The sequence below is a fragment of the Brachionichthys hirsutus genome, chromosome 8 (assembly GCF_040956055.1).
Source record: "Brachionichthys hirsutus isolate HB-005 chromosome 8, CSIRO-AGI_Bhir_v1, whole genome shotgun sequence".
Taxonomy (NCBI): Eukaryota; Metazoa; Chordata; class Actinopteri; order Lophiiformes; family Brachionichthyidae; genus Brachionichthys; species Brachionichthys hirsutus.
In genome coordinates, this window is record NC_090904.1 from 5505921 (window position 1) to 5524655 (window position 18735).

An 18735-nucleotide genomic window follows, 5' to 3' on the forward strand; every position below is an offset into this window, starting at 1 on the left:
AACGCAAAGTAAGACTACTTCCTGGTGGCGCGCGGGCAAATCAGCTGCAGCAGCTGTTCACTCCGACATGAAAAGAAACGCCGCGTATACGGTTTTGTCAGTTTTCTCGTGCTTCGTCGCTTCTGGTTTCGTTATTATATTTTGGCTATTTATAGTCTACTCAATAATAAATATACAATAGAGCGCAGCCGCAGAGCTACTTCCGTGCAGTCAGGCTAGCTTGCGGGCTACGCACCCATACTGCGTCGCTTTAGTAAGTCCCGTGATCACATGATCCACCAACCCGGAAGTAAAGATTCTGGTGAGTCCGTGCAGCTCAGCTTGTTATTGTGAATTATCAACTTGTGTCTACATTGTTTAACTTTACCGCAGTTCGTCTGGCGTGAAGTTATAGTGTTGTGTTAAATTGCCATTGTCGATTGTCGTCGTGTTAGAAAGAACAACAACAATAACGCCAGAGGAATTTGAATCACCGGCTTCTGTTTTCACTATCAAGATGTGTCCAGAAACAACAACATTGAAAGGGGAATTTCAGCGTTAGCCTTAATTGAAACGGAATACTTATTACGTGTGTTAAGTGCCGAATGTTCGGTGTCTGGGTGAAAGGGTGAAACATTTCTGCTCCTGCGGAATGATTGAAATCCAGGTGATACTCGACGCATTGTATTTCTACTTAATATTAACAGCAGAATACGCACATAAATTAATCAATTAAAGAAAATATTAGCAGTGTCAGATTTTACCAGGTGACCTTGCAATTTGATGCGCAGATAACATCTATTATTGCATGATGTGTATATATTATATGGAATTGATTTGTAAGTTATTCTGAGAAATGTCACAATAAATATTTTCTCACAAGTTAAATTATTATAAACCTTAAAGGTGTCTATTTATTACAGCCTTATATGGACTTTACAACATAAAAGACTCGTTTTTAGCCCTAATCGGTATCTGCACACAGTGCAACTACAGAAAATGTCACTGAGTACCAACACATAACTTTATAAAAGTTATTATGAAATAACTTTAATCTGATTGAAGTGACCTATCGAATATAGATAGTGTTCCTTTTTATATACATGGTGTTGAAAGTGTATTAAAGTGTTTCTGGACTACATTTGACAACCATAACAGCTAATAATCTAAGAAGTGGTTATCTAAATGATTATTATTGAAGAGTACAGATTAAACCATTTGCCTCTGCAGGATGTTCATGAAGTCGTAATGGCATCAGACTCCCGTGAAGCAACGTCATCCACTGCAGACTTCAAGCTGCAGTTTGCTCCCTTCAGCAGCGCTTTGGAGGCAGGTTTCTGGCACCAGCTTACTCAGAAGAAACTCAATGACTACAGGTTGGATGAAAGCCCCAAATCTATCAAAGGACATTACTACAATGGTTAGTTGTAAAATGAGACGGTAAAGGCAAAATGTGACATTTTCCTGTTTGCTTTTGAATGTGTTGTTAAGTCTTACTGCGTAATTATTGTGGGGCAGTATGTATTCAAATGTTTATTTTGTGGTGTAATATTACACGTGAAAACAGCTTTATCTAGATTATTATATGTTCAACGACAATTTTAAAAACTTGCTGCCACTCGATTCACTCTTCTGTCTTGTAGGCGACCCTCTCGGTTTGCCCACTCGCCTTACACTGGAGTTCAGTGCATTTGAAGAGTAAGTATGATGGGACATGTTCCTTTCTTGTTACTTTCCACAATGCAGTGAAAAAGATTATAAATAAAGTGTTGTTGGATTTTTCTATGTGCAAATTAAAGGTGGACAAAAAGGCTACGTTTTCGTAACAAATTACGAATTTACCATAGCAGTTATCAAAATGTGTTCAAACACGTCGAAGTCAGGATGCGGTGGTGGATACGGTATTCTTAGAAATTGTATGAATCTTTTATTGTTATGGTTTAATGAAGGCCTTTGAAATGTGTGATACAAATCAGTTTTGAATTGAAACATTTCTTTATTCACATGTATGAATTTCAGCACATTGCACACCAGTAAAATCACAATATACGGTTTGCATTAATGTCGTTTATGCAAAACCGTGATGTGCTCTTCCTGTCAGGGATGGGCCGACTCCGGCTCATTGCTGTCGATCTGGTGGAACATTGTATAACACCAATACGCTGGATGCCTTTAAGACCATAGATAAAAAGGCTCTTCTGGAGAAAGAGACCATGGAGGTAAAAGATGATAGTGGGGATTTTCTGTCACGCACACACAAACACTCAGACAGAGTGTGTCAGGCCAACAGGTTGACGAATCAAACCTTTCCTCTCTGCTGTTCAGATTTGGGATGCTGTTTGTTCTGGGACTGCATTGAAGGACCCGTCCATTCTCTGCAGATTCATTCTGCTGACCTTTGCTGTGCGTATAAACAGTGTCTTGTAATCATGATAGTTTTGTGTATTATTGACTGTATGCTTCTATTTTTATATATATATATTTTTTTTTTAATTAAAATTTTCTGACCAATCTTTTTCAGGATTTGAAGAAGTACCATTTCTACTACTGGTTCTGCTTCCCTGCTCTGTGTTTCTCAGAGGGAATTAAGATTGTCCGAGAGCCTTCTGTCCTCGATCAGGTCTTCTCAGCAAAACAGGTTCTTCTTCTTCTTCTTCTTTCGGCTCATCCCGTGAGAGCCAACGTTCTCCACTTTGCCGTGTCGTCCTCCCCAACACCAGCCACTCTCATGTCCTCCCTCACTTTGTCCATGCATCTTCTCCAAGGTCGTCCTCTAGCGCCGTTCCCTGGCAGTTCCATCCTCAAATCATCAGTCCCCATCTCTCCTTCTTTTGTCTTTCTTCACATGCGCATTTTTTCATTTACATCCCCAATGACAGATCAGTCTTTGTATTACATAAATAAACATAATCTCCAGGTTTTCAGCAAACAAAACAACACAAGACTTTAGGTTTCGCTAGTTTAGGTGCTTTCAAAACTCCATTTCAGAATTCAGGATTCAGAAATCAGTTAAAATCAATTCCGATTCACTTTTACTTTTCATCGTTGGTGTATAAAGACACCAAAAAATGTTTTTCTAACCTTTTGATGATGATGGTCCAGATCACTGTGTAAATCCAATTTTGAGGGGAATGAGCTGCTTGGCAGAGGTCTGCGCTCTCTGAGTGCTGTTCTAGTTACTATTGTAATCAGATTATTTCTGTGTCAGATTGCAGCCTTGCAGCAGGGCTATGATGATTTGTGCATCAAAAGGAGGATCACTGCAGTTCCTTACTTCTTAATGAAGTACACAGAGGACACTGTTCAGATGGCACCGTTGGAGGACTGGGATGCATTCTTCACTGGCGCTGAAAAGGTACGACTTGGGTTTGAAGGGTTTCATCCAATATTTTCCATCTTCATAGAAACAGAAAGAAATGCAGTTATGTTCAAATAAAGTACTTTTTATGGCTCATCCTGACCATCCAATTATGTTTTTCAAGACTATACTCTATAAATATTTTTATACCTGGAAATATGAGCTACAGCAGACAGCTCCTTATATTTACTGACTCTCTCTCTCTCGCGCTCTCTCTCTGATACACACAGTTTGTTAAACAGACCTTGTTTGTTTTTTTCTAGGTTACTGTGGGAGTCTATGATCCATGTACCTTGTCTCAGCATCCAGGCTGGCCTATGAGAAACCTCCTGGTGCTCTTAGCTAAGCAGTGGTGAGCAATGCATCTATTTATGAATGCCACCATGACTGTTCTTCATCTTACACTTTTACTGTTTATGTCGGCACAAAGCCAAAGAAGACAGGAAATCTCTTCTTAATCTATTTCCTGTAGTCACACACGGTCCACGCACACAGAGAGTGTTTGGAATGAAACAGCCATCCATCCACCTGATAAATCCTGAGTCAATAATGTTTGGGTGGGTGGCAAATGGATGGATGGAGGACTCATCTTTCTGGATGACGTCCGAGCAGGTCTGTTTTGTTTTGGCTTACAAATCCAGTAGGCGGTTGCTCTGTGTCTGGAAGCATAAACACGAGGTTTTTATTAAAGAGGTTTTTTATGCCAGGTTCTGAGTGAATGTTTGTTCACCTGATGAGTCAAAGAGAACGATGAAGCTGGAAGTTTGCCCCATCAAGCCCAGTTTCGCAGTAGCACACTGTGATACCAGGACACATAGGCCTTTTTGGCTTCTGGCTACTGGCTTGGTTTACCAGTAGCACACACCAAAGGAGAGTGTAGCCTTCAGGCTTATTCAGGGGCAGCTTTTGTCCAATACGAACCACATCAATCCTGTGACTCACTTCACTTTCTCTCCGTGTTCTAGTACATAAACTGTCGATACTGGCTTTAGATGAATAAAGATAGAATTACAACATAGAAATTATGTCTCACACACTTATTGGTCTCACTGGAGTTCTATTGTGTAATATCTGACAGCAGTATGTTAGAACCATATGTGGAGAGATGTGTCGCTATGTGTGTATGTCTTAATCACATTACTGCGAGTACTCTTTTACGTTCGGTACTGTTTCTCCCTCTTATATTTCACTTTTAGATGAAATGCTGTAACTTCTTGAGTGTGATTTGTAAATGTGAATTGCTAAGCGTAGACATTTCTTGGGGTGTGGTGGATTAGAAGCGCTGAACTGTTTCTGATTAGTGGGTTAATGCTTTACAGGGAAATCCATGAAATCTGTTATTTGAACGAGGGTCAATGGGTTTTCTGAGGTCCATTGAGCATGAAGGAATACTGTATAAATGCAGTACATTTGCCATGTAAAGTGAGATTTAAAAAAATATATATATATGCAGTGTATACTTACCGTAATTGTTTCTAAGTGGTCGTCGTTGCGTGATATGCGTGTTATTTTTAATGGCTTGACTTTTGCATTTCCTTCATTTCTGTGTATCAGGGGCTCAAAGCTGGACACGGTGGAAGTGCTATGTTTCAGAGACAGGACGCTACAGGGAAGCCGTTCCATTCAGCATAGTCTTGTCTTCCACATCAAGCTACCCAAGATTCCCTGCACTACAGGTAACTCAGATTCCTTCATGCATGTTGACAAAGGTGTGTGTTTCCAGCCACCCTCACACAGAAGACTCCCATATAGGACATACATTTTGTCATCCCATCACTCATTTCTTCAGTTTGGCAACTTCCCTCACTCATTTTGTTCTGTTGCACAGCTGCTTCTCCGGAGATTGTGCAGTCGTGGCGTTGTCAGGCATATTTACTGTGATTTTCACATATATGTGTGTTCGCATGTTAGGATTCTTGGAGTTAATGTTTCAGTTAAATGTAGTTTACTTTCCACCAATGCTACACTTCTTCATTATTCCTTTATCTGTTGATCCAGGGGAGGGGTGGGGTAGTGTGGGAGTTCTGTGAGATGGCTTTCTTCATCTGCATTTCGGGTTTTAATTAATTCACAGTGATTCCACTCTGGCAACAAGAAATGACTCAGCTTTTCTGTTTGATAGTTCATGCCCATAGAGGGAATTGTTTTTAAAGGATACATTTTTTCTATCTCAGTCCAACATTTCTAATACAGCAAGCTCAGTTTTGGTCACAGCTAAACATTTGTTACCTCTCGGAGAGGTGAGATAGTCTTTATTGTGTCTGACTAACGCTCGTGTTGTCTTTGAGTACGTAACTACTTCCCACTACTGCCTTAATGTAACTGAAGTTATTTAACGGCTTAATTATATGCATTAAGTGCTGCAATGTTCTCTGTAAAATGGTATTTTACACCTAATGGGCAATGTGTGTTTATTTTCATCTTTTGTTTTGCAGCATGTCCAAAGAGTGTGGGTTGGGAGAAGAACGTTAAGGGGGCCATGGGGCCCAGGATGGTCAACCTCAGTGAATGCATGGACCCTAAACGGTAATAAATACAATATAAACATGTTAATATGTAAAACTGAGAGTAATAATGGAAACAATAATCTCTTCAGCAATATTCAGTGGAAACAGATGATTAGTTCCAGCGACGGTGTTTTTGTTATTTTACATCAAATGGACGGTTCATTGTAAACAGAAACACATGTTTTCCCTTCCATCCGGTAAATTCTATCTATCAAAAGTGTTTTTGGTGTGACTTGCAGTTTTCTGCGGGTATCAGTTTTAGATATCGCTGACTCTCAAAATATAATAAACTGGATGACACTTGGCTTGTGTTGATCAACGCAGCAGATAAAAAACTGGATGGTGGAATCGATTTCAGTGACTTTTAGCTCAAGATAATTCACAATCCTGTTATGAGTCTTCTGCTAGCTGTCTTGTTTACATCGTGTCTCATCCTTGTAGTTTTGAGGCTCTCTCTTTTTTTTTTACTGTCTCTTTACGAGGAGAGCTCAGAGAACTCAAAACAGCCCCCCAGTTGTGTCCATTCCACAGTGGAAACAAATATTTTGTGAACTTCACTTCAGTTATGAATGCCTTTTCTGTTGCTTTGACTCGTATAAAACAGAGCATCACCTTTGTGAACAAAGATTGTCTTTGTTTATCTCCTCTTTCAGGCTTGCAGAGTCATCGGTGGACCTGAACTTGAAGCTGATGAGGTGGAGGCTGGTTCCTTCCTTGGACTTGGACAAGGTGGTCAGCACAAAGTGTCTCCTGCTAGGAGCTGGGACTCTGGGCTGCAATGTAGCTCGGACTCTCATGGTAAGAACACGTTGATGATCTACAAATAGAACCTGACAGTGTTTTAGAGTTCCTTTAGCAATGATTAATTGCTATTGAGCTTTTTAAAGATTTGCATTTACGCGTCTGCATGTGTTCTCTCCGGGTTCTCCAGCTTCCTCTCACTAAAAACGTGCAAATTAGGTGAATTGGCCGTGAGTGTGTGTGATTGTTTCTGTCTGTGTGTGGCTCTGCGGTGAACTGGAGGCTTCTCCAGGGTGTACCCCACCTGTCGCCCGTTGACTGCTGGGATAAGCTCCACCCGACCCGGTGATGGACAAAGCGGTTAGGAAAATGAATGAATGAATCTAACCTTTTGCTCTAAACCTTTTAGTAATGTACTGTACTGCGCTGTGTTTTTATTGTAAACTCTTGTTCTTTCTTATGTCTTGTTGTGTCTTTCTGTAACCTGCCTAGGGACTGCGGTTGTAAATTAGCATTTTTGCTCAAATTCGGCATATTTATCTTTTAGATGCGTCTGTATAGATAGTGGAGATTGTGCATATTTTGACCAAGTTATTATAGAGTGTCTTAGTTAAAAGCGGCTTCTAGGATGTTGTCCAGTATAATGTACCAATTTAACCCTTAATGGCCCAGTCTGTCATATTTGATCAACTTGTCTTTCAGGATTTTAAGACTTGAACGTCATAAGTTTTGATATGTTTTTCTTTTCAAGATAAATTATTTCTAATTATTAAATAAATCAAACATTTGTCCTGGTGGTGATGTGGAAGGACAGGTTATCAAGGAGTTATTTATTAATTCATCAAATTAGACAAATTCCCCGACACAAAAACTTGGTCAACAATTTTCTGCAAATAATTTTCTGGAGGCAAATATCCCTGGTGTCAGTTTGACCCCAAGGTTAAAATGTGTCCGTAATATTTAAGGATAACCGGGGGGTTAAGACACCGCCGCTTATTCTGAAGTTGTTTGAACGTTGCTTGCATCAATAGATAGTGGCTCCTTTTTTCAAAACAATGCAACTAAATTAACGTTTCTCCTTTGTTCTTCAGGGATGGGGAGTGAGACGCATCACATTTGTTGACAATGCAAAGATCTCATACTCCAACCCAGTTCGACAGCCCCTCTATGAATTTGAGGACTGTCTTGGAGGAGGGAAGTCCAAGGCCACGGCAGCTGTCGATAGACTCACCAAAATCTTCCCTGGTGTGGTGAGTCTCAAAAGCCGAATAATCATGGGTGCACATGCGTGGAATGTGTCTCCTGGTAAAAATATGATGGGCAGCATGTATTAGAACGAGAATCTCTTTTGCATGCCATCGCTAACTACACTGCCTCAGTAATAGAATAACATGGGACATGGTAACGACGCTTCTGCAACTCTTCACATCATCACTTGGAATCTGTCTTGCTTTTTGTTCATGTTCTGTTTTCGTTGATTTTTTACCGTTCTGCATTGCTGGCATCTCCTCCGGGGTGAATCGCGCCTCTAGATGGATGGATGGATGATTTTTTACCTCCGTGTAACCTGTCCTTGCTGTATAATGGACTGACCTGACACTCATCTGAATTTGGTTTATGCTAGCTTTATAATCATGTTCCTGCATGCTTAGTCATATTTGGGATGTGAACACCAAACCATGCAGAAAATGAGGCATCTTATTTCTAGTTCATTAAGAAGGGACGAATGATGATGGATCACTTTAATTAATTAATCAGTGAATTCTCTTGGGGGGGGGGGGGGGGATATTTGCTTTATTGCTAAATGAAAAATCAGTTAAAAGCTCACAGCAGGTCTCTGTTTTAGTGTGGAGAAGCAAACCCATCATTTATTAAGCCCCTCAGAAACACATAGACTGAAATGCATATTAATGTTGATCCGGATCATGCTTGTTTATTCATATTAGCATTTTTAAGCACCTCAAAACAGTGTAACTGACTTTCCAACGTGACATTTAAAGTTTGAGTTATGGAGGCCAGAGCAGTAGAATTTGTGTTACTTACACCTACCTAGAACACACTGCAGACACTGTCAGTGCATGTGTGTGCTACGCTATCCTGCAAATAACACAAGCCAATCAATGCACGGGCTCGCGTCTGTGCTACTGGTTGGTGTCTGCAAAGTCAGTGACATATTAGACATGTCAGCTCCCATGCTTGTTTAAATAATCATTAGGACGATGCATTTTTCATATCCCCATGGTGCCCAATCCTTTAGACTTAATTAAATCGATGCCATTGACATCTAAAGACGTCAATCTGAATCCGAACATTCACAGTCTCAAGACGTCAATTAGGTTTGGAATTGAATTATGCCTCTCTTCAGCGGCCAATAGCTCAAGAACGGAAAATGAAAGAAGTGACTTTAAATTTCTATTTGGTGGGTTTGCTGTTGGCATAGTCACAGTACACAATATTCTGTGGGTCTTGGAAAAATAGGGCAAAATGAGTCTGCATGGTCCCTTCATTAAGGAACATGTCACCATCTACAGGCAAAGCAAATGTACATTATGCTTTACATCATGGCCATCGGTAATGCCATTTTATTTGCTTGCAAATTATTACACAAAATTAAAACCATATAATCATTGTCAGATCAGTAGGGTAAATAAAAAGCTGGTTTTTTTGGTCACCAGTGTCTCTTTGGTGATTTGCTGCCTCTTTTTCTGTCTCCTGCTGCAGAATGCTGAGGGTTATAATATGAGCATCCCCATGCCTGGCCACCCAGTGAATTTCTCTCAGGCCACTCTGTCCCAGGCCCAGAGGGACGTCGAGCAGCTGGAGAAGCTCATTTCAGAACACGATGTGGTCTTCTTGCTAATGGATACCAGAGAGAGCCGCTGGCTTCCCACAGTGATAGCTGCCAGCAAGAGGAAGGTAAGAAGCAGTGCTGTATGTACAATGCCTGTTGCTGTCCTTCCATCCATCCATCTATCTTTACCTTCATCAGTATATTTTAAACAAAGGTGCAATAGCAAATTGGTAAAGCAGCTTGAACCTGATATGAAGGCATCAGCAGACAAACCAGTACCGGTAGTACCTTTTGAGATTTTATATTTGGAGTTTTACATTTGGAATTGTTGTTGCATTGAGTTTTACATTGTTTTCTGCTCAGATCTTTTATTACAAATTGTTTTATAAGCTATAATGGCTATAATGTGCAGTATATCATTAAAATGCAGTTTGCCACTGTGATAGTAGCTTGTCAAGAAATTGGCAGAAAGCACATTTAGGACTTGAAAACTCAGGGCTTTTTTTATTTTTATCTTCTTTTATATAGCAGTTAGGATATATTTTATACAATTTATACTGCACTGCCATCCCAAAATAAATAAAAATGTCTGACCCTAAATGGAAGAAATAAGTTGTCGCATATTTGAAAAAGATTTCATTATATTCTAAATTATCTAGTTTTAATCTTTTATTCAACTTCACGCTCATGTTTATACTAGTAAATGCAATAACAATGCTTTCTGCTCGGTCGCCCCTACATTGTGAAACACCCTCCCTGTCCACCGAAGAGCACCACAGTCAGTTGACTCTTTTAAGAGAGGACTTAAAACTTACCTCTTCCGCAAAGCATTTATGTAGCTGCACTGGTTTTTATATGCTTTCATGTTTTTAGAAGTTTTGTTTTTGTGGTGTTGATGTTCTTAGTTAATGTTTTAATTTTTCTTTTTTTTTCTGTAGCACTTTGAGATTCTCCTGAATGTAAAGTGCATTATAAATAAAATCCATTATTATTATTATTAACACAGAAAAATATTTTCTGTAAAGTATTCCGAGGATTTTAATGGAGGTGCTAATATTGATGAAAGGAACCGATTTCAACAGATGATTGGTCTGGTTGGACACCGGGCATTTACACATTTTTAGCCCTGTTCTTGTTTTTCCTCTGAGCTGGAACTTCAAATTTGGGTTGTTTGATTTCTGTTCCAGGAAAATGAAATTCCTCAATAGCAATTTCTGTTTTTACCTTTATTTTGTTCAACATATTGAATTCTGTGTTTCTTGGCATATCTCACAACTGCATGCTGTTTCAGGAGCTTGTAGGGCCTGCAGGAGTATCACTGATGCGACACCATTTTTCTAACATTCTGGTTAAAATGTTCTTTGGGTGCTTATTATGTTGTTTGTCCATTCCTGCTGTTTATGACTTCACCACAGATTGGCTTTACAATTTATTTCCTTTACTTTCATGAGTCCAAAGGCTTTCAGCTTTGTAAAGAGCCCGTTGATGCTTAATGCCATTTCCCTTTGAAATCATTCAACCCATTCGGTTCATTTGATTTCCTTCAAATGTCCTGCTGTTTGTTAAAGCCTTTTTATGATCACGATTTCCCATAATCATTGCCCTTTGCTCTTTAGCTTGTGGTGAACGCTGCTCTAGGATTTGACACATTTGTTGTGATGCGCCATGGCCTGAAGAAACCTTCCACCAGTCAAAGTGCCTCTGCAGAGCTGGACTCTCCTTCTTCAGGTTCCTCCTCCTCCTCCTCCTCACTGACACCGGCCGGCTCGATCCCAGGAGCATCTCTCTTCTCCAACATCCCGGGGCACAAGCTGGGCTGCTATTTTTGCAATGATGTTGTGGCACCAGGAGATGTGAGAAAACTAACATTCACCCAGCTCATTAACCCACAAAATGAATCAAGAACAAACATTTATGTAAGAAGAGAAACATTTAAGAATAGAAACAAAGCCGATTTCTTTTTATATAGTTATATGGTTTTTAATATCAAATGTTTAAAGCTGAAATGATTCATAATTATTTACATCAAAGAAATGTATCTGGGGATTTTCCTTATGAAGCCATTCAGACTGTTGTTGATCACTGGTAGGAGTTTTTCCACATCGGCCTTGGTCAGGCCTATTGGGTGTCCATGTTCAGTAAAGTATAATGTAACTTTTCAGCAGCTTTTCAAAACGGCAGTCGAAATACCATCCGCCACCAGCGCGAATTACAGACTGGAATAATGATCACAATCTCATCCGTTCCACTCAGTTTTGCTGAATGAATGAACAGAAAGTTGTAAAATAAAACCACTGCAGTTCAGTTCATCAGCTGTTATAATGACACCATGCAATGTCTCTGTAATGTACTTTGATCCAGGGTGTAATACGCAGCCACGAAAGATCAGCAATGTAACCCGATTTATTTTAAAGCCAAAAGTGATAATTCTGTGTTCCTTTTTTAAAAACATTTATAGTCAACGAAGGATCGCACTCTGGATCAGCAGTGCACAGTTAGTAGACCGGGGCTGGCTATGATCGCTGGAGCCCTCGCTGTGGAGATGATGGTGTCCATTCTGCAGCACAGTGAAGGGTAAGCAGACTTACGTACAAGTGTTATGTGTCTCTTATATTCGTACTTCCGTTTCACCTCATGTCCAGCTTTTCATCCCTTTTCAGGTCCGTATGCCATTGTTCACATGCACAATCATGGGCTTCAGACAATTATCACTAAAGGATTCATTTTGCAGCATTGTGAATAAACTACTCTGAGCTCAGTGTGACTGTGATACTTACCTCCACCGAGGCAGGGGTTACGTGATCACCAGCGTCGGTCGGTCTGTCTGTCTGCCTGTCTGTTTGACTGTTAGCAGGATGCCTCACAAGGTTCTGGATGGATCTTGATGACATTTTCAGGAAATGTTGGGAATGATACCAGCAACAGGTGATTAAAATTTGGTGATAATCCAGATGAGATCCTGGATTATGGATCAATTTGAAATGTTCGTTAACATTGTAGTCAATGGAGCTTCAAAATGTGTTCTTCAATATCTCTGTTGATTATTGACCGATGCTTATGGAAATTGACACAGTCATGTAGGGTGGGGGCCTCTATCTCACCACCGAATTTCATCTTGATTGGATCCAGTATGAGGTCAGGACTTTATTTTACATTTTAACATTGGAAACCCCATTTACTGATTCAAAAATCTTTTAACCTTTTAATGATGATCCAGATCACCATGTGGATGGTGTAAATCCAATGATGAGGGGGATGAGCTGCTTGGGGGGGATTTCTCTCTTGAATAAGCAGTTCTACCACTGCTTGTTTAAGAGGAGCTGGAACACGCCCTGAGCTCAGGAGTAAGAACAGTCGAAAAGACAGAAGCATGGATGGTGTCAGAGGGGCAGCTTGTAGGCCGCAGTGTGGAGAGCAAGGAGAGAGGTATATGCTCATACCTGCCAAAGACAGCAGGCAAGTGAGGAGCAATGCATTCTGGGATAGGAGAGGTGAGAGCGGCAGGCCTGAGGGCCAGTACTTTATCTTTTAAAACACTAATCCCTGTTCAGTGTGTGAGAAATGTGTGTGCTGGTTTTGATGAAAGTCTTACTGAAGTGGTGCTTTGCTAGGCTTGATAAGACACTTTCACCACATGTTAAGACATTATAATCTATTGAAGAACTCTTCTGTCTCTCCTGGATGAAAAGCTTAGAAAGGAAAGACGAGGAGAGTTTTTACATAAGAGCTATAGCTCCTATCATTACACAACTCCTTGTTCCCTTACAGCATGATCTCTATTTTTCCCCTTTGATTTCTGTATAGGCTTTAAAACTATCAAGAATTAATTTTGCAGGGGATTGACTAAGACTTTTTACTTTGCAGAATCGCTCTGAGCTCAGATTGGCCGCTATTTCTATTTTTGTTATCAAGAGAGAGTCAAATCTTTTAAACCTGGGTAGATTTACTGGTAAACAAGAGGTCTCCTCTAGGAAAAGCAACCTTAATATCTTATTAAGATTCTGTATGCTGAAAGAAAATGACTTGGCATGCATCAAGGCTTTTGACGACAGGAAATGGCTGACACAATCGTGTATATAATTCCCTCCTTTTCTTCCTTCCTCATCAGGGGCTATGCAGTGGCGAGCAGCAGTGATGACAGGATGAATGAACCTCCCACCTCTCTGGGCCTAGTGCCACATCAGGTCAGAGCCACTCAAAAGGATCCACTCTTTTTACTGAGAATGCTGTTTGCACATGAACTTCACTTTCATCCTGCAGTGTATGAATGTGGGCCATCGCTCCTTATCCTTGGTGAAAATTCTGAGCTTCCCTCTGTTCTATTGATGCAGTTGCTATGGAAATAGACTGTTTTCTCAGGACAGAGTACCTGGAGAAGGTAGAAGAAAAGCAAATGTATTGTACTCTCTCCTTTTGAAATTTGGATGTAAAGTAGAAATAAGCAGTGGAAAAATGTCCAAATAACAGGATGTAAATTTCCATCATTATGTATAAAAAGGTTTTCATATTTCAAAGGTCAAAGCAGTAAAACTCCATAAAACTCTTTATGAAGATAGGAGGCGAATTACTTCAACACATTCCTACTTGTATTTTCTTTCTGTAATCTTTTGAATTATAATTAGATCATAAAAATAATCACATGAGATCAGTAATGTGGTGCTTTCTCCTGATTTCTGTGGTAATTTACACAGGCAAAATAGAAATGTCAAAAATCATCCTTAGTTAATAAAAAGCATGTATTTATACTAAATTAATATATATATATATATTTCCCAGAATGCTTGGTGGTGTAGAGGGAAATTAGGAAGCATAATACACACCTCCCAGGCTCGGAGGTGACCAGATAGAAGACAAGATGATCTGCATCTTTTCAAGCTGTGCTTACTTTTACTGTCATACTGAAATGTGTCACCATGTAGATTTGCATCGCATCAACATTCATCACTGTGCGAATCTGAGTATTTGCCATTTGCTTCACACGTCTGCTGCTCAAAGCATTTGAAGCAAATGATCCAGAGAAAAACATCATGCAAATTATTTATTTGTGTGCGTGTGTGTGTGTGTGTGAGAGAGAGAGAGAGAGACCATGACTACACAAAGGATGAATAATAGGCATACTTCCTTCCTTCCATTTCTTTTGCATATATTATGCCTGGATGACCTTCTCATTCAGTAGTCTCTCTACTGGTGTTCAGCATCCTCAAGATGCAGTCAATTCTCTCTTTGGTGCAACAGCGACAGATTGTGGTGGTTTATAGAAACTGCATCATATTTTATTTCTTTCAACCTTTGCAAACGCCATCCCCAAATCTCACAAAGCAGTGTTTTCCTCAGTCTTCTCTAAAATCCATACACAAGCTGTTTCTCTGGGTCTATTTTTTTGTCAAGGGGTTAAATTTAAAACAAAATAATGATAAACATTAAGGAACGAGAAAAATCTTTTTTTTTTGCATGAAAACGAAACAAAATGGTAACACTTTATTCTTGTCCCTAACACCAGACAAGTCAGATCAAAACATTTTTTTATTTTTTACTTGTCCATCATGCAGTTTGCTTGGAGACTCATCCTGCTCCACTTGTCAGCCGGCGTAATGATAGTGTCCAAACAGAGGAAGACTGCCACCAATCTCAAATGTACCTCAAGGAGTTCAGATAGAATATATATATATACCCTCCATATATATATACCGTATATACAGTATGTGTTTCTTGTTCTTACGGGCAGATGTTCCCAAAGCTGTGGCGACCTGTTCCCCTCACTGTGACAGAGTTTCATGCAAATCTCTCTGTGACCTTTTAAGTTAAATTGCTGACGGTGAAATAAATCCTGCACCCACCCGCTATCCGGCTCTACTCCATTGCTCCCTTTGATGGGATAATGTCCATTCCTCCACCTAGTTTCATGGTAACACATCCTGAGGTGACAAGAAAGTAAAAACGTACGAGGACTCGTCAGACCGAGGCACGTGCGTAGGCACCTGGACTAGAAACGGATCTTTGTCTGTGCAGGTTTATTCAGAGCTGCTGAAGTTCCTCTCGCTTGCCCACGCTCACCCTTTTGTGTGACTCACTCATCCATGTCTGCTCTGCCAATTTTCTTCACACATTCATGTTACTGCAGGCTGTCCTTCACTACCTCTGTCCCTTTTTATTCCTATCTTTGAAAAGCCGTCCGCATACGGTTTTCACTGAAATGAGCAGCAAGTGATCAGGCAGTGCAAATTTAGCCACGTGAAGAGTCATTCAAAATGGATTGCATAAAGATATCACGGAGCACTCAAATGTCCCACCGCTGTTCCCTTCCTGTGCAATTATGCAGTAATTGGTCACCACTGTCAGACGCATATTGTTGGTTGGATAATAGTAAGGAAGTACTTTTATGTTCTGGTGTGTGAGGACCATCAGATAATGGCTCGAGCTTTTATTAAAAACACAGGAGGGTGTGATGAAAGGAAAATATTGGTGATAGTTGTGTTGGTCTGTATATGGCCAGGGGATTTTAAACGTTATTTGGGGTAATTTGTCAAAATTAAAGTAATCATAAATCAAGATGACCTTCAGAGGAAGAACAATGTTTCACTGATAAAAAAATCTGTAGCCTCTGTGCCACCAGAGGGCGCTCTCAGCACAGCGTTGTGTTAAACTGTAGAAACCTGACCGTACAACTGCTTCCAAATATTCAAGCCCTGGGATTTAATGTTTACTATTACATTCATTTCCTTCCAAAGCCTAAATGTATCGTTCTTTCCTCTTCATGATAACTGAAAGTTTTCTTTGCAGAAAACACAACATTTATGAAACTACAAGACTTCTATTTTTCAGATTGATCATATTTTCATCACCTTGTATCTCTCTGCAGAGAGAGAGAGAGACATTCATAGTTTTTCTCTTGTCTGTCACGCTTCTTGATGTATTGATCCTGTTTCTGCAGATCCGAGGCTTCCTTTCGAGGTTTGACAACGTTCTCCCTGCCAGTCTGGCCTTTGACAAATGCACAGCCTGCTCGCCTGTTGTAAGTCACACTTCAGAGTTCATATTGTGTCATCGCAAATCCAATAGTCTAATGAGGCAATGTTTAGACAACAGGCTCCAATGTGCTAGAAAGATTGAAATAGAGACGAAGCTCGGCGGATTTTCATTTGCTTATCAGATTCTGTGATGTTGTTTTGAAGCACAGTTTGCAGCTTTAGCGGAAATGGGGCGGGGGGGGGGGGGGGGGGGTGCCTCCCAAGTCTACATTAAGTCAGTGGATCCATGTTTAAACTTTTTTCAAAAAGAAAAGGACTGAGGCCTCACACTCACTGAAAACCATATGGTAACAATCAGGCAGCAGTTGCTTATTGATGTCAGTGACTGTCGTATGAGTGGAATCAGCTCCCCACCACAGCTGTGTGTGTGTGTGTGTGTGGGGGGGGGGGGGGGGGGGGTGAGAGCGAGAGATTGGCCATAGAAGGGTCCACATATCTGAAGCGAGGACACATTTTGCTTTTGTGTGATCGTTCTGCAGCCAATCATTTGCCCAGGCGGCCCTGCAGTCGGCAGCATCCAGCAATGCAATTGGTTAGATTAATGTAATCAATTGAAAGAAAGTGCAGCGCTGAAAAAAGGGTGTTGGGATGAGTGTGGGGGGCTGGCTAGCTCTTTATCTTTGTGACTACAAAGAGGTCATAAAGCCCCTGATCTATCACTTTCACGTGAAGATAGAACAAGACACAGACGGAACAGAGGGAGAAACCAAGAGGCTGTGGAGAGGGGGTGTTCTGTACCACCAGAAAAAAAAGTACGAAGTTCCTCCCCATCTTTAAGGTGTCATGTTTCTGCCTCTGACTGATGAGATTACTCGGTCTGTGTGGAGGGTTCATGCGGTTCGACAGAGGCCGAGTCAAGCCCGTGTAGTCGGGAACAATGAACAACGCGGGTTTAGGAAAGACGATCCACTGCTCATGCAGGGGTGAAGGTGATGTGGTGAATTTGGTCAAAATGTTTTGATTGCGTTCGTCTCACCCACGCACATTTTCCCTTGTTGTTTTGAAATTTGCCTATTTTATTTTATTTTCTAAAAGCCAACTAATATTTCACTTCTCTTGCTTCCCGTGCTCTTACTTTCTCTCCCTCCCCCCGTCTCTCGCCCGTTTGTGTGTCCCTCTGTCCATCTATCAGTGCATTCACTGTAGTGTGTGTGTCTGTCTTTGTCTTCTGTGTGTTTGTGCCTGTGTGTATTCCTGCCGCAGTCAGCTGTGTGCGCCAGCTCACTATGGAAACAAAACAATTCAGCCCCTGTCTGGGCTGGAGCAGTTCCTGTAGAGTTGGTCTTTTTTTCATTTTGTGTGTGTGCGTGCGTTTGTGTGTGCACGAGTTTCCTAACTTCTGAGGCTACAAGCCAGTAAAACTGCACGCCAGAGAGCTTACGTGGCTTTATCTCCACACTGTTCCACTATTACGCTAACACTTCAAAGAATATGCTATGATTATTAAGAGTAAAATATTTTTTAAACTTTTGTTGTCTTATATTTCAGGGTTGCTAAGCACCCAAAATCACCGTAATAGTGTAGAAACATGGGAAAAGTGAGTTTCTGTGTCTGCGTTCTGCCTGTCCACGCTCTACGCCATTTTCCCTCCATAAAGTTTATTTTTGGTGGTAATATTCCGGCAAAAATGGGCAAAAATGTTTTAGTGTGTGAGAAACGCTTTGAACGGGACTGCTTCATGGAGCGGGAGATAGACAGTGCTTTTCTAGTTTATTTTTCACTGCAGAACCTCTGAGTGGACTGGCCTCAACAGCGTAGCTTCACAATTAGTATGACAAACTATTGTCATGATGATAAAAGATCTGTTTTGCTGTTTGAAATTGCCAAACTATTGAGTAATCAGAATTCTACGCGACTCTGATCGGTCTCAGAAACGTACAGAAGGCAGTGTTTTTCTAGTTTAGATATATTTTCACATTTGGCACAATTTCTCTCAATATTATAACTCGTAGAATAAATAAAGTCAGTATTTTATTTCCATTGGGCTGTTCCTCAATCCTCCATGCATTGTACCACGACCAATGAGCATTTACTGCACATACTTTATTAGCTCTATGTCTGGGAATAGCACCCGTTTTCCAGAGTACCATAAGGCCTGAGTGGTTACTTAATGAGTCAGTATGGTGTTGGTAAATGTCATGTTGACCATGTGTGTTAACTGGGAAATTCAAAGCCACCAGTCACCGGGAATTATTCACTCACACTGGTGTGTAGTGTCACGTTATAGTAGAAATAAAAAACCTCCAAAGAATTTCATTGATAATTATGCGTCGCGCCGTGCGCATTTGCCAGTGCTTCATTCTGAAAGTTTACACCCTTACCAATAGATAA

General features: G+C 40.6%; 1 protein-coding gene across 1 annotated transcript in view; it reads left to right on the forward strand.

Moving 5' to 3' along the window:
• Positions 1-1227: 1227 nt before the first annotated feature.
• The window catches only part of atg7 (ATG7 autophagy related 7 homolog (S. cerevisiae)), a 37205-nt gene continuing 19697 nt past the window's right edge, over positions 1228-18735 (forward strand). Inside the window, exons 1-16 of the mRNA XM_068742453.1 lie at positions 1228-1399; positions 1623-1677; positions 2081-2198; positions 2305-2382; positions 2501-2617; positions 3188-3334; positions 3601-3689; positions 4892-5013; positions 5773-5863; positions 6498-6642; positions 7677-7835; positions 9307-9501; positions 10993-11229; positions 11835-11950; positions 13485-13560; positions 16308-16388. Coding sequence (XP_068598554.1) covers positions 1228-1399; positions 1623-1677; positions 2081-2198; positions 2305-2382; positions 2501-2617; positions 3188-3334; positions 3601-3689; positions 4892-5013; positions 5773-5863; positions 6498-6642; positions 7677-7835; positions 9307-9501; positions 10993-11229; positions 11835-11950; positions 13485-13560; positions 16308-16388 — 1998 coding nt within the window. The remainder of the gene's footprint in view (positions 1400-1622; positions 1678-2080; positions 2199-2304; positions 2383-2500; positions 2618-3187; positions 3335-3600; positions 3690-4891; positions 5014-5772; positions 5864-6497; positions 6643-7676; positions 7836-9306; positions 9502-10992; positions 11230-11834; positions 11951-13484; positions 13561-16307; positions 16389-18735) is intronic.